General features: G+C 39.7%; 1 protein-coding gene across 1 annotated transcript in view; it reads left to right on the plus strand.

The window, feature by feature from the left end:
* MACO1 (macoilin 1) overlaps positions 1 to 14,400 on the plus strand; it is a 57,839-nt gene that overhangs the window by 23,903 nt on the left and 19,536 nt on the right. Inside the window, exon 6 of the mRNA XM_032639495.1 lies at positions 750 to 1,251. Within this exon, the coding sequence (XP_032495386.1) occupies positions 750 to 1,251 (502 nt within the window). The remainder of the gene's footprint in view (positions 1 to 749; positions 1,252 to 14,400) is intronic.

Consider the following 14,400-nt stretch of genomic DNA (forward strand, 5'->3'; position numbering starts at 1 on the left):
TCTCAGATTGACCTTTTTCTAATACAACCTCTTTCATGAATATATAACCAATTCAACAGATGAATTGATAGCAATACCAGTTTTCTTTGGTTTGAGAGGGTCATGTTTTTAGTTGATACATGACAAAATCTTATTATCTGGTGTGGTGCAAAATTATCTCTTCAAGTAGACTTTGACAAGTTGGAATATGTAGACCTGATACAGAAAATTCTTTGTAAGTGGCCTAGTAAATGATAATAGACTTCTTATTACTTTAATGATAAAGTCCGGCAGAGGATAGATGCCCTGTATCCTAACATCACACCTTTTTGTTTCATTTAATCTCTTTCTTTGCAGTAAAATTATTAAGTTTGTTTAATCTAAGCATCTTTTAAAATGTGACCTTTTAAGAGTATGATGTGCCTGTGTCCTATCACCCCCGTGATAGACAAGTTTGATTTGACTGATAAGTGAAGTATGACTTAATTGTAAAATCCTCATATTACTTTCAAGGCCAAAACTTTAATGGCTTGGTGTTTATAAATGATGGCGATTTTCTAAATGTGCAGCTTCTCAAATTTATTTGGATTTGCTTCTTGAAGTTAGCATAAGTGGTGCGGTTATTGCTTCTGAATGAGTTTGCAGCTTAAGGTAGTGAGTTTCTAAGTGTAGATGATGCAGTGTATTGAATCAATCCATTGTGGTTTTTTTACAACTAAATATTCCAGTGTGGGTTTTCTTTGCTTGTTGGTTTGTTTTTGGTATTGTAGCAGCCAAAGGATTACCTGATATGGATTCCTCAATCCTCATACACCACAACGGAGGTATCCCAGCCAATAAAAAACTCTCCACAACTTTGCCAGAGATAGAATACCGAGAAAAAGGGAAAGAAAAAGACAAAGATGCCAAAAAACACAACCTTGGAATAAATAACAACAATATTCTACAACCTGTAGACTCTAAAATACAAGAAATTGAGTATATGGAAAACCATATCAATAGTAAAAGATTAAATAATGATCTCGTGGGAAGTACAGAAAATCTCTTGAAAGAGGACTCATGCACTGCTTCCTCAAAAAACTACAAAAATGCCAGTGGAGTTGTGAACTCCTCACCTCGAAGTCACAGCGCCACAAATGGGAGCATTCCTTCCTCGTCTAGTAAAAACGAGAAGAAGCAGAAATGCCCTAGCAAGAGCCCAAGTGCACACAAGGACTTAATGGAAAACTGTATTCCTAATAACCAGCTAAGCAAACCAGATGCACTGGTAAGGTAAGTGTGTGTGCTGTGACCTTACCAACGCTTTCCATAAACTTGACTTAGGTCTTGAAAAACACACTTCCAAGTATGCCTGTAGGAGTTGTTTGTGATCAGATACTGTGACAACTAACTTTGTGGTGTTTGACATTCAGTGTTTATTTCACATGGGTTTGTTGGTCACCTGTGCCGTTGTCCAGAAGCATTGGCTCCAGCCCTTTCCAGTGTTCTGAGTGAGTGGTGACAGTGATTACTTTCCACATTTGACAAATTTACATGTAACTTGATTCTTCTCATGGTTTTGAGAGGCATATCTTTAGTCCTTGACCTCTTCTGTTTGCATATCCAAAGTTCTTGTGGCATAGACACAAAAAGAAGAGTGTGTGTCCTGTTCATGCAAATCTTTGTCAGATAGATAGAAAAATGAGGGTGGGGGTGGAGAAAGTTGTCCTTTACCACTTTGGACTTGTTCTTGATTGTCCACTTAAAATATGAATTATCCCCCAAATAATTCTGGGAAAGTTAGGTTTGAAAAATAATCTCTTTCTAAAAATTCCATAGGTAAATACAGTTGATCCTTGAACAACACGGGTTTGAACTGCATGGGACCACTTATATGTGTTTATTTTTCAATAGTAAATACTACAGCACTACATAGTCCTTGGTTGGTTGAATTTGCGGATGTGGAAGAACCATGGATATGGAGGGCCAACTGTAAATTATACTGGGATTGACCCCCACGTTGTTCAAGGGCCGACTGCACAGCGTTAGACATGGATTTTAATCAGAAGTGTTCCTTTCCCCATCTTTCAGTTAAAGAGTAACGTTGTATTACCTTGACTGGCTCAGACTTAATTTTGCTGTATTTTATGTATTTAATAAAATACACATATGTGCATTTTACTTCATATCTTTCCATTTGCAAACTGAGATCTGAATTGGAGCTTTTTTATTTTTTTCTCCTTATTTTTTAAAATTGAAGTATAGTTGATTTACAGTGTTGTGTTACTTTTTGGTGTACAGCAAAGTGATTTAGTTATACATATATATCTATATTCTTTTTCATATTCTTATCCATTATGGATTATTACAGGATATTGAATATAGTCCCCTGTGCTATACAGTAGGACCTTGTTGTTTATTTTATATATAGTAGTTTGTATCTACTAATCCTAAACTCCTAATTTATCCCTCCCCAACCCCTTTCCCCTTTGGTAACCATAAGTTTGTTTTCTATGTCTGTGTGTCTCTTTCTGTTTTGTAAATAAGTTCATTTGTATCATATTTTCGATTCCACATATAAGTGATACCATACGGTATTTGTCTTTCTCTGGCTTACTTCACTTAGTATAATAATCTCTAGGTCCATCCATGTTGCTGTAAATGTCATTATTTCGAGGAGCTTTTTAAAAATACATAACTCAAGAGGGCACTTGTAACTCCTTCCCTCCACTAAGTTATCTTTATTCCTCTTCCTTTGGCTTGCTTCAGAACAGACAATTTATGAGGGAAGGTTTTTCTAGTGTTATGAATTAGATTATTAATTTGTTTTAGTTTTCTTATTGGCAGCTAGATGAAGGGAAATATATGTGGGTTCTACTGCTGAAGTCGCTAGAGGTTTCAGAGCCCTCTGCCACTTCTGGAAGCATACATGCTGTTGCTGATGCCAGGCTGGCATCCACATCTGTTTTGATTTGACATTCTGCCCCATCATACCCTGCAGAGAAAACACTCAGCAGAGAACTCTCTTCCATTTGCCCATGGGAGAAAGACCAATTAGTTGACCTTCTATGTCAAAGGGAATATCCCACAAATTTACTATATGCTATAAATGAAACATCTGCCACCATCTTTTTAACATCCTTTCTCCTACACAATTTTAATAATAGCAGTCCAGTCAAAACAGTTTTCCTCTGTAGGGTGTTGCAGAGAGAGAGCAGTCAAGGCTGTCTTGTGATACCACCTCACTTGGGCCCCACTTGCCATGTTGGTTGACTCTACTACCTGATCTGCCTTTAGTAAAGAATTTCAAGGTCTCAGATGGCCCATTTTCCAGTCGTGGGTCCAGTGCTTCTGTGCCTGCTCCTGGGGTATATACCTCTTCCTGTGGTCACTGATGTGTCCTCTGATGTGCCTTGATCTGAAGGGCCCCAGAATATTACTCTGCTTTAGGCAATACCTGCTGTCAAATACCTAAATATAAAATGTTATATTTAAATAGTTTTATCAGCTTCCATAGGATTATTTTCAACTTTTAATATAATATTATAAAAAATAAAGAGATGATATAAATATCCAACAATAGGGGAGAAATTTAAATAATTATGGTCCATCTATTCCATAGATTTTTAATACAGAAATTACAAAATCATATTTTTGAGCCATATTAAATAATATAGGGAAGTGCTTATGACATAATATTTCATGAAGAAAGTAGAAATCAATCTTATTAAAAACATTTTGTTTTTCTGATATACACAGAGAAAGGATTTGAAGGGAAAGGAACCAAAATGATAACAATAGTTAATTGCTCCATGATAGTATGGGGGCTTTTAATTTTTCTTCTCTCTTTCATGCATTTTCAAGTTTTTCTATGATGAACAACAATGAAAGTTTATAAAAGGAAAAGGATATCTATCCTAGCAAATTGTCACACTGTCCCTCGCCCTTCTTGGCTATCTCCTGTTTCTTCTTCCTTGACTTCATGTATGTTTTGATGAATATTAATAAGACTGTAACGGATCCAAACCTGACATGTTTGAGCTGTTAGTCATAGAGTGGATTTGTTATCTTCAGATGGAAAGGGCTGGGCTCTGTGGTCTCTAAGGCTGCTTCTGATGCAAACGTACATGGGTTGACAGTATGTACATGAGTCCTTTGCTCCTGCAGGTGCACCCAAGGCTGTGTATAGTTCCAGGCTGGCTATAAGGATAAGACTGATCATCCCTTTTATGAAGCTTTTTCTAAAAATCGTTTGAAAACCAGAGCTGTATTATTAATAGTAAATTAATTGCAGCACATTCTACATAGCTATGTCTGTCTCAGTATCATGGTTGAAAACTACTGTATTTGAGGAACCAATTCATTGATTTTGGGGGGAATGTTCATTAGTACACCACCTTCAAAGAATTCTTGGAGATCGGTGTGGCTGTCAAAATGAAGTTCGATGGTTGTTCCCTGTGAAGGAGCAAGCAGTCCTTCAGGTCTTTTCACCGTCTCTCCAAGCTCCAAGGATGTTCTCTAGTGTGCTGTACACCACAGGCAGGCAGACCACTGCACACAGGCCAAACTTGGCCCACTGCCTGTTTTTGTAAAAAAAAGTTTTATTGGAACATAGCCACGCTCATTCATTTACATAGTGTCTATGGCTGCTTTACTGTGGCACAGTTGAGTAACTGCGACAGAGACTCTATGGCCTGCAAAGCCAAAGATGTTCACTCCTAGCCCGTAACAGAAAAAGTATGCTGATATATGTGCCACATCTTCTTTATCCATTCATCTGTTGATGGACACTTAGATTGCTTCCATCTCCTGGCTATTGTAAATAGAGCTGCAATGAACATTTTGGTACATGACTCTTTCTGAATTATGGTTTTCTCAGGGTATATGCCCAGTAGTGGGATTGCTGGGTCATATGGTAATTCTATTTGTAGTTTTGGAATATTACTCAGCCATAAAAGGAAATGAAATTGAGTTATTTGTAGTGAGGTGGATGGACCTAGAGTCTGTCATACAGAGTGAAGTAAGTCAGAAAGAAAAAAACAAATACCATACGCTAACATATATATATGGAATCTAAGAAAAAAAAAAAAAGGTCATGAAGAACCTAGGGGTAAGACGGGAATAAAGACATAGACCTACTAGAGAATGGACTTGAAGATATGGGGAGGGGGAAGGGTAAGCTGTGACAAAGTGAGAGAGTGGCATGGACATATATACACTACCAAACATAAAATAGATAGCTAGTGGGAAGCAGCTGCATAGCACAGGGACATCAGCTCGGTGCTTTGTGACCACCTAGAGGGGTGGGATAGGGAGGGTGGGAGGGAGGGAGACGCAAGAGGGAAGAGATATGGGAACATATGTATATGTATAACTGATTCACTTTGTTATAAAGCAGAAGCTAACACACCATTGTAAAGCAATTATACTCCAATAAAGATGTTAAAAAAAAAAAAAGTATGCTGATAGATCCACTAAGGTGGGGGAAGGTGGGGAACTTGGCAGTAAGTGTTGCCTGTAGGCTCCTTCCCAGGAAAAGTTTGGGAACTTGCTAAAGCCACTCCAAAGTCCTCTTTTGGTTTGAGAAATACATATCTTACAAAATGACCCAATTTCTGCCAGCTTGATTTCTGAATTCTTTACCCAAGTTATTTAGAAACAGACTTATAATATTGGTAGCGAAAAATATTTTTAATTCTGACGTGGAAAAAACTGCTAGACAGAAACAAAAAAGCAATAAGGAAGATCAGTTATTTTAAGTAAGTGCTGGGTTAGAAAGGAATCCTGTAAATTAGAGTGACGTTTGCTCAATTTTTTTCTTCAGTGGTCAATTTTAAAGTATTTTAAGTGTGAAAAAATTATAGAAAATTTAGGTGGAAAAAGGAAGAAATATATGACACAAATCACTGTTAAATTTTTGTTGTATTTCATCAACTAAATTTATATAGTTGGGGCCATAGTGTTTGTGTAGGGTTTTTTAAATTAATTTGTATTGGAGTATAGTTGCTTTACAGTGTTGTGTTAGTTTCTGCTGTACAGCAAAGTGAATCAGTTATATGTATACATATATCCCCTCTTTTAGATTGCCTTCCTATTTAGGTCATCACAGAGCATTGAGTAGAGTTCCCTGTGCTGTACAGTAGGTTCTCATTAGTTGTCTTTTTTATACATAGTAGTGTATATATGTCAATCCCAATCTCCCAATTCATCCCACCCCCTCCTTCCCCCATTGGTATCCATAAGTTTGTTCGCTGTGTTTGTGTAGTTTTTGTGTCCTGCTTTTTTCACCTAAATTATATTGAAATCATTTTCCCAATTTAGCCTAACACTGGTTTTCACTTGATGTGGAATATTCCATGGCAGGTCTGTGTGATCATTCAGTGGTCACTCTAAGATCCGGCAGGTCAGGGTGCGACACCTGAGCTGCCTTCCTGTAGTTTCAGGGCCTACAAGCAGAAGAGCCAACACTTTTGTTTGTACTTGGCACAAAGCTCCCTCTCAAATACAGCCCAAGACTGTGGGGTTTCTTGTTGGGGTTTGTTACTTGTTTCAATTTCCTGGTTAAGGGAGAGAATTTAAAACTGAGTACAAAATGTAAAGTGATCCATATTCTGTAGAAATGTGGAAGCAAAAGTCTCTTCTTGGTTTATTTCCATCCCGCCTTTTCTTTCTTTGTTTTTTGTGTTCAAGACAGAAGATTAACCTTTCTTGTTTCTAGTGCTTATTCTTAATAAGATATCAACTCTTTAACATAGTTGAATGTTTGGTGTGAAGACTCATGAAGGAAAAGTATCCACAGTTTGCCTAGTAGAGATGCATTTGACAAAACTGAGTAGAATTTAGAATGATGGGTGTGTTTTTTTTGGAACTGCAAGAGTTCTAAGAGACAGTTAGACCAGCCTCCCCAACCCTGTCTTTTTAGCAGAAAAGTAAACAAGCCTTACAACAGTAAATGGCTAGTCCAAGTAACCCAGCTAGAGTGGTAGTTACCAGGACCGGAACCGAAATTTCTTGACTTCTGCCTTTGCTGTTATACCATGCTGCTTAAAAAAAAAGTTTTATCAACCTGCTTTATTTTTCTGTTTTTTAAAAACATTTTGTGTTTTTGTTTTAAATGCACACACAGCTAAAGCTGACATAAGGATTGGCGCCAGAGCCAAGTTTTATGCTCTCGTGGCTAAAATCTACAGAAGAAATGCTTAGAATTCATTTAATTTTACATTTTTCTAGAGATATGCTCTTTTAAGTGTTTTAAAAATTCTTGCTCTTGCCAAAGACACAGGGGTGTACTTATTTCTGAACAGAAGGGGGCCATCCACTCGTACCCTTGAAAGCTTACAGGGTCTCTGAGAATTCGGTTCTGATTAGTGCTACGTGGGAGTTAGTCTGGTTCAGATAGCCTAGAGCCACCCAGCAGGAAATTTGCCCTTTAGGAATAAATCCGGGGTAGGCCTGCTTGACAGCAGCAGAGCGAAGAGCCTTGAATTGGAAAATTTAGGATTGGGGATGTAACCATCAACTTACCCTGAGGAAAGGCCACCAGTGACTGCTTTGAAGGCCTGAGGTGCCGGGGGTGTGGGCGTGGCCAAAGTGGTAAGTTCTGAGGGTGAAGGTGGGGGTGCGTTTTCTTCAGGGGAAAGTGGGAATCTGGGATATGTTTTCATATATTGAAAAGTCACTCTTTTTCCCTGTCTGAATTCGTTTGGTTATTTTAAGCGCACCAAAGTGTTACTGCTTATAAGGTGGTTTGTTCATACAGTTCTGCTTATTTGGAGACTTGAGAGCCTTGGGAGAAGAGGAGAAAACGTGTATCAGGGCTTTTCCAGTAATCACTAAGCAAGTGTGATAGCCCTGACTCAGAGGGGAGGGAGGAGGAGAGGAGGGATAGAGAAGCACTTTAAGACATTTTAACTCATTCACCGACACTGAGGAGTGTTTAACTTACACTCCTACCCAGGAGCTAACTTATATTACTAGATCTGGGTCTTAGGGAAATATTTTGGGATCATATAGATTAATGACAACATACTTTATAAATAGTGTTCTGATCCATCCGTGAGTATACTGATTGTGTTTTTAGTAGCTGTGATATGAATATTTGTGACTCAACTCTTTCTAGGTTAAGCTGGTAGGTGAGCAAAATGTCACTGGTCTTCATTCCACTTTCTAGCCCATATAAACCTTGTGTTTATGTTTTATGATTTTATGTTTTTCTTAAGGGGGACGAAGACAGCAAAAGCTAACAACAGCCAACTTTCTTCTTTGACAGGATTTGCTGATGCCACAGATTGCTCAGGTGGTTTGGCTAGCATTTCTCAGTCTTTGTACTTCTGCATTTAATCTTGTCTCCAGACACCAACATTTGAGATTGTCATGTAACCTCTGCCTTATAGAAGGCTACTTAGTGTGGTCTTGCTGTTGGGGGAAAAACAATAGACAGTTTACACTACTTCCTATTTTTCATTTCCCACATTTTAAGGTGTCTACACACAATTAAAAATTATGTATCCATTGAAAGCAAATGGCCATATTTTTAGATACTGATTTTTAATAATCAGTGGGTTCAGTATGATTTTGGTGTGAATAGCTGTGCAAAAGAGCAAAGTAAAGATAATCCACGAAGCCCCTGTTTTGTCATCTTAGAGATTATAGGCACAAAGCGGGGGTAGAATCCAAAGTTGAGACCTGACTATGGGAAAGAAACAAGACAGAGCAGTCAATTCCAGAGGAAGAGCCCACGAGCATTCCCTGAGACAGGTACTCCAGGGGGAGGTGGCCTTTTATAGACCTTTCCAGCCCTCTCCCAAGTCCCTAAAGAGTCCTACGTGGGAAATCACAGTAGTTTAAGTGGGGAAGGTTACAAAGGAGTCTCTTGAAAGGTGGAAACTCATCTTAAAAGAAGGTAATGGAAACACCCCAATATTGATTGTTAAAGGGGCGGAAATAGCAAAACAGATCATATGGTATGAACCATTAACAAAATATGGTTAGGTATGATTCTTATATACACAGAAAATTATTTGAAATAGTATACACCAAATGGTCAATTGTAGCTGATTATAGGAGATGTTTACTTTCTACATTGTCTATTTCTACATACTTTGAATTTTTACACGGGCTTATTATGCCCATAAAAGAATGTAAGCTCGACGAGGGCAGGGACCTCCTTTTTTCTTGTCTGCCACAGTACACAGTGATTGCCACAGGGTAGATGCTCAGTAAATACTTGTTGAATGAATATTACCTTTGTGCAGGGAAAATACTAGATGGGGGCAGGGGGAGGAAAGATGCAGTGCAGTGCAACTCAAAGGCTTTTGAAGGTGGAAAACCTAAATATTACATTAGACCAGGCCAAGGACCTGCCATCCAGTGTCAAACTATTTGTTGTTCTTGAGTAAGTTGTTAACTGATTTTATTTCTAAAGAATAGAAGGACTTTCTCCACTCTAAGCCCTTTTCCTTGGTATTTCCCAGAGAGTTTTAAAATTAAGTACTCTGTCAGGACTTTTTTCCAGGCTGTGAGGAGGTTTAAGAATTTCTGGAAGTTACAAGGGCAAGGGGAGAAAACTCCTCCAAGGGACTTTTGAAAAAGCCATTTGCTCTGCCAGTGGGTTGGTTGGTCCTCAGGGCCAAGGAATCTAGGCACAAGCCACATGTCAGCCAAGAACCCGGAGGAAATCTCAGTTTGCCTTGTCTTATTCATCTTTCCTGGTGGGTCTTGCCTTCTCTCTTCCCCCTTAGCTCTAGCCATTCTCTTTGTCTTTGTGGTAGCTGGAGAGAGAGCTTAGATTCCATGTTTCCAAACTTCCCTCCAAGGAAATCCCCCTGGTTAGAAAATGCGTTGACTGCTTGTATGTCATCTCTGGTGCCAAACAGAAAATGGTATCTTTGTTTGTTTTCTTTTGCATTTGAATACATTTTGCTGTGTGTCAGGAATAGTTTGTGGAAGAAAATATGACCTTGGGAGACAGTGATTGGGGCTTTGGGGCTTTACCCTGGCTGCTTTCCCTACGTGTGCTCCCTGTCACCTGCATTGACAACCTGTGCTGCACAGTGACTTGCCTGACACTCTCCTTGTGAGTGGTGGCTGCCAAAGTAGGCCTTTCCGCTTCCACAGGTGCATTGGACCATTTACTTGTAACAGTATCATTTCTAGCTGAGAGGTAAATTTAGTAAAAATACATGACATTTCAGAAAGAATTAGATTAAATATGTTGGATATAGCTGCTACTAAATATTTTGGAAGTTATTAAGTGAAAATAAATTCTTTGGAAATTATTAAGTGAAAAGAAACGTAGTACAGCCATATTTATATTTATTAGTAAGTTCAGTGTCTCTGTGGAAACGTGTTTTTCATTTATATTAGTCTAGCATTGTCTCTGAGCAGATATACATTGTTGGACCTGATTTATTTTCATTTTCTGCCATGCTCATAATATTTAAGGTACCTGTAGGTTTTATTTGGTTAGCTTTGTTTATTATATTAATTCATAATATAGTTTGAATTTATTTTAACCATTGCAGTGATTTAAAACTATAATATTCTGGGATATAAATGTGGTAATAGAAGCATGATAATTTTATACTTAAGCAGGCCTATTTTGTGACTTGAAAACCAAGCAGCACTTTAGAAGCTAGGCATTAATGAATTTAAGCCAGCAGTTTACTTAGTCTGCATATCCAGGTGATCAAAAAAGATCATTATCTATGTTGTATGGATAAATTATGAAATAACACAAATTATTTGGTGGGGGGAATCCACATTAGAAACATTTTTATGTTGAGTACTGAGAGTTTATTCTAAAACAGGGATTTCTGATTAGCCAGCTAGAAAGTTTCCTCCCTAGAATTCAGAAGGAACTACTATAAAATGTTGTGTTAAATTCTGAGTCAGTACCCCTGCTGGCACATAACGAACTGAGGTTTCCAGCTAAGGGAATTAGGGGTGGATTCCCTGGAGGGGCGGAACTCCAAGGAAAAGGAACTGTATTCTTTAAATGTTACTCACACTACCATTTAGAGACTGGCTATTTGAGTACTTTGACCGCCAGTGTGGGTATACTTCAGTCTGTGCAAACCTCTCTGGGATCTCTTAGACCTCTTTTCTAGTCAGCTGGGACTCTCAGAATTAAAGCAAGTTTTAGTTTCTTTTTTATGGAAAGAATGACAACTCCTCTGTCTCGTAAGGTACGTTTCACCTTTCTTGATAGAGTGTTGTAACAGATTTGAAACCGAAACAGTATAATGAACCAGAAAGGACCACTGCCCTTACTGTCCCCCTGGCTCTAGAGAGGGTGTTGCGGACTCCGGCATGTACAGGAGCGAGGCAGGGCACAGGCGTGAGCAGGGGGCTGGGGTTGGCATCGTTCGTACTCAGTACTGCACCCGGCACGTGGGAGTTGGGAAGCACATGCCCTTCCAGACGGCCCAGCCAGGTGTTGCTGTGGGGTTGCAGGCCCAGTGTTGCTAAATCTTCTGATATTCAGAGGAGATGCCAAAATAGGTGTCTTTATGTGAAATCTCACCGTTCCACAACATTTATTTTTGCATCATGTGGAGGAGAGTGAAACAAACATGTTCATGGGCCGGATTGGCTCACCAGTCTGTAACCTCTGCACCTGACCCTTCCTGTTTCTCTTGTATTTTGTTCCATCCCCCACTGACCCCACCAGTCAAAAACTGGACTCCTGCAGGAAGGACTTGTAGTTAGGGGCAATCTGGTAATTCCCATGAACTGAACTGCCATGTATTAATGGAAACTTTTTGCCTTCTCCTGTCCTTGAGTTCCGTGTGCTCCTGGAAAACATGCACCTGTTGACAGTGCCCCTCCAGAGTCAAAGACTGCCACCTTTTTTGTTGCATCCTCACACCTGACCGTGAGGTCTTCAGACCACTTAGAAGGAGAGGGGACAGCATTATGGTAAGAAGGGTAGTTTGGGTCTCTGGTGTTCCTCAAACCATACGGTATAGAGGCCTCCTGTGTCTAAGGCAGGTGACTTACTCCACACCAAGGTGTTTTTCTGCCGTGTTCTTGGAGCATAAAATACACCGAAACAGGGGACATGGACAGTGGTTATTTGTAGATTTCACAGACCAGCCAGTTTAGAATCTGGACCTCCCAGCACCATCCCCTGTAACATGTGTATAGCTGATGTCAGAGCGATGCCTGCTCTCTTCTTTTACAAGGAGCCAGGGCGGGCCATAAATTGCAGCTCTAGAATCTAGATTTAGACAAACTATTGCTTTGATAGGAACTGATGAATGGGAAGTACAGGTAGTTGATGTAGATTTAGGAACTGAGGTGTCTTCTACTTCAGAAAATTAAGTTCGCCTTCCTTGGAGTGACCTAAAAAGTTTAGGAAGTAAAAGAGTTGGGTTTTCCCTAAGGCTTTCAGATTATTTCTGAAACTGGCCTGTGACATGGGCAAATCTAAGAGTAACAGTGAATGTTGAAAAGCCATGGAAAGCAAATTAACAGCTTCCTATTTTGAAATAACTTTTCTCCCAATCATAAAATGATAACTAAAATGTTAAAAATAAGCTGTTGATTACTTCCAATTTTGAAAATAAAGAAGAGGTGGCCACTATCTTTTTTTTTTTTTTTTTTTTTTTGCGGTATGTAGGCCTCTCACTGCCGTGGCCTCTCCCGCTGCAGAGCACAGGCTCCGGACGCGCAGGCTCAGCGGCCATGGCTCAAAGGCCCAGCCGCTCCGCGGCATGTGGGATCCTCCCGGACTGGGGCACGAACCCGTGTCCCCTGCATCAGCAGGTGGACTCTCAACCACTGCACCCCCAGGGAAGCCCCACTATCTTAATGTATATCCTCTCAGTCTTTTTTTCTCTTGCATACATACATATTTTCACAAAACGAAGCTCATGCTATGTATAATGTTTTGTAATTGTCTTTTTCACTGACTATATCATGAGCATTCTCCCATGTCATTGAATATTCTTCCTCAGTGGTTTTTTTTTAAATTAATTTGTTTATTATTTTTTTGGCTGTGTTGAGTTTGTTGCTGCATGTGGGCTTTCTCTAGTTGCAGCGAACGGGGGCTACTCTTCGTTACGGTGCACGGGCTTCTCATCGCGGTGGCTTCTCTTGTTGCGGAGCGTGGGCTCTAGGCGCATGGGCTTCAGTAGTTGTGGCACGTGGGCTCAGTAGTTGTGGCTCGCAGGCTGAGTAATTGTGGCTCACGGGCTTAGTGCTCCGCACCATGGGGGATCTTCCCAGGCCAGGGCTTGAACCCATGTCCCCCTGCATTGGCAGGCGGATTCTTAACCACTGTGCCACCAGCGAAGACCCCAATGGTTTTTTAATGGTGGCATGTCAGTCAGACACATGAATATACAATTTATTTAGCCACTCTTCTGTTGAATATTTGTGTTCCTGCTTTTTTTTTCTTACTATAAATAATGCTGCAACAAACACACTTTTATACAAATCTTTGTGTGTATCTCCAGTGTGGGAGAGGGATGATGTATTAACAGATATGAACATTTTAAAGACTTTTTTGATACAAAGTATCATATCTGACCACATCTTTTAAGGACCTTATTAAAAATAGTTCATGGCACCCATTGCTTTATTCTTAAAGGGCTTCAAGAAGTCAGTTTTCTATTCCATGAATGGCCAGTGAAATCCTCTAGATTTCCTTTCCTTCTCTGTGTTCCTTAATGAAAATGAATGTGTTTGACAGATTAGGGAGCAGAGGCATAAGGTACTTTGTATTATGGTTTCACCTAGCAATCAGGTAATCAGGCTGTTGCTTATTTTTGGATACTTGTGCCTGGTAAGCAATTGTAGTAACCACAGTGAGACCTGAGGCAGCTTCATTTCCTTATTTCCAAAGTTGTGGTTTATAGGATATACTAGAGCAGCTTCAAGTCAGTGTAGGCCTCACTTAAGATGAAAGACATTCATGTTTTTATGTGAATGACCCATGCTACCCAGCCTGTCAGGGTGAATGACCTGGAAAGGGGGGAAGGGAAGGAGTTGGTGAAGGTAAACAGTATTTGTTCTGGGGACAGAGCTTTGATTTATGAGCTCAGTTTCCTGCATAGACAGCTGTGTGGTCCCTAAACAAGTTCTGTCTTGTATGATTAACGTATGCCAGGGGATCTCCTAATGGAATTAGGTACTTAGTGAGATAAAGCAGTTGCTCTTCATTCAGTCTTTTTTTTTTTTTAAACATCTTTATTGGAGTATAATTGCTTTACAATGGTGTGTTAGTTTCTGCTTTGTAACAAAGTGAATCAGTTATACATATACATATATTCCCACATCTCTTCCCTCTTGCATCTCCCTCCCTCCCACCCTCCCTATCCCACCCCTCTAGGTGGTCATAAACCACATAGCTGATCTCCCTGTGCCATGCGGCTGCTTCCCACTAGCTATCTATTTTACGTTTGGCAGTGTATATATATCCATGCCACTCTCTCACCT

Source organism: Phocoena sinus, chromosome 1, assembly GCF_008692025.1.
Source record: "Phocoena sinus isolate mPhoSin1 chromosome 1, mPhoSin1.pri, whole genome shotgun sequence".
NCBI lineage: Eukaryota > Metazoa > Chordata > Mammalia > Artiodactyla > Phocoenidae > Phocoena > Phocoena sinus.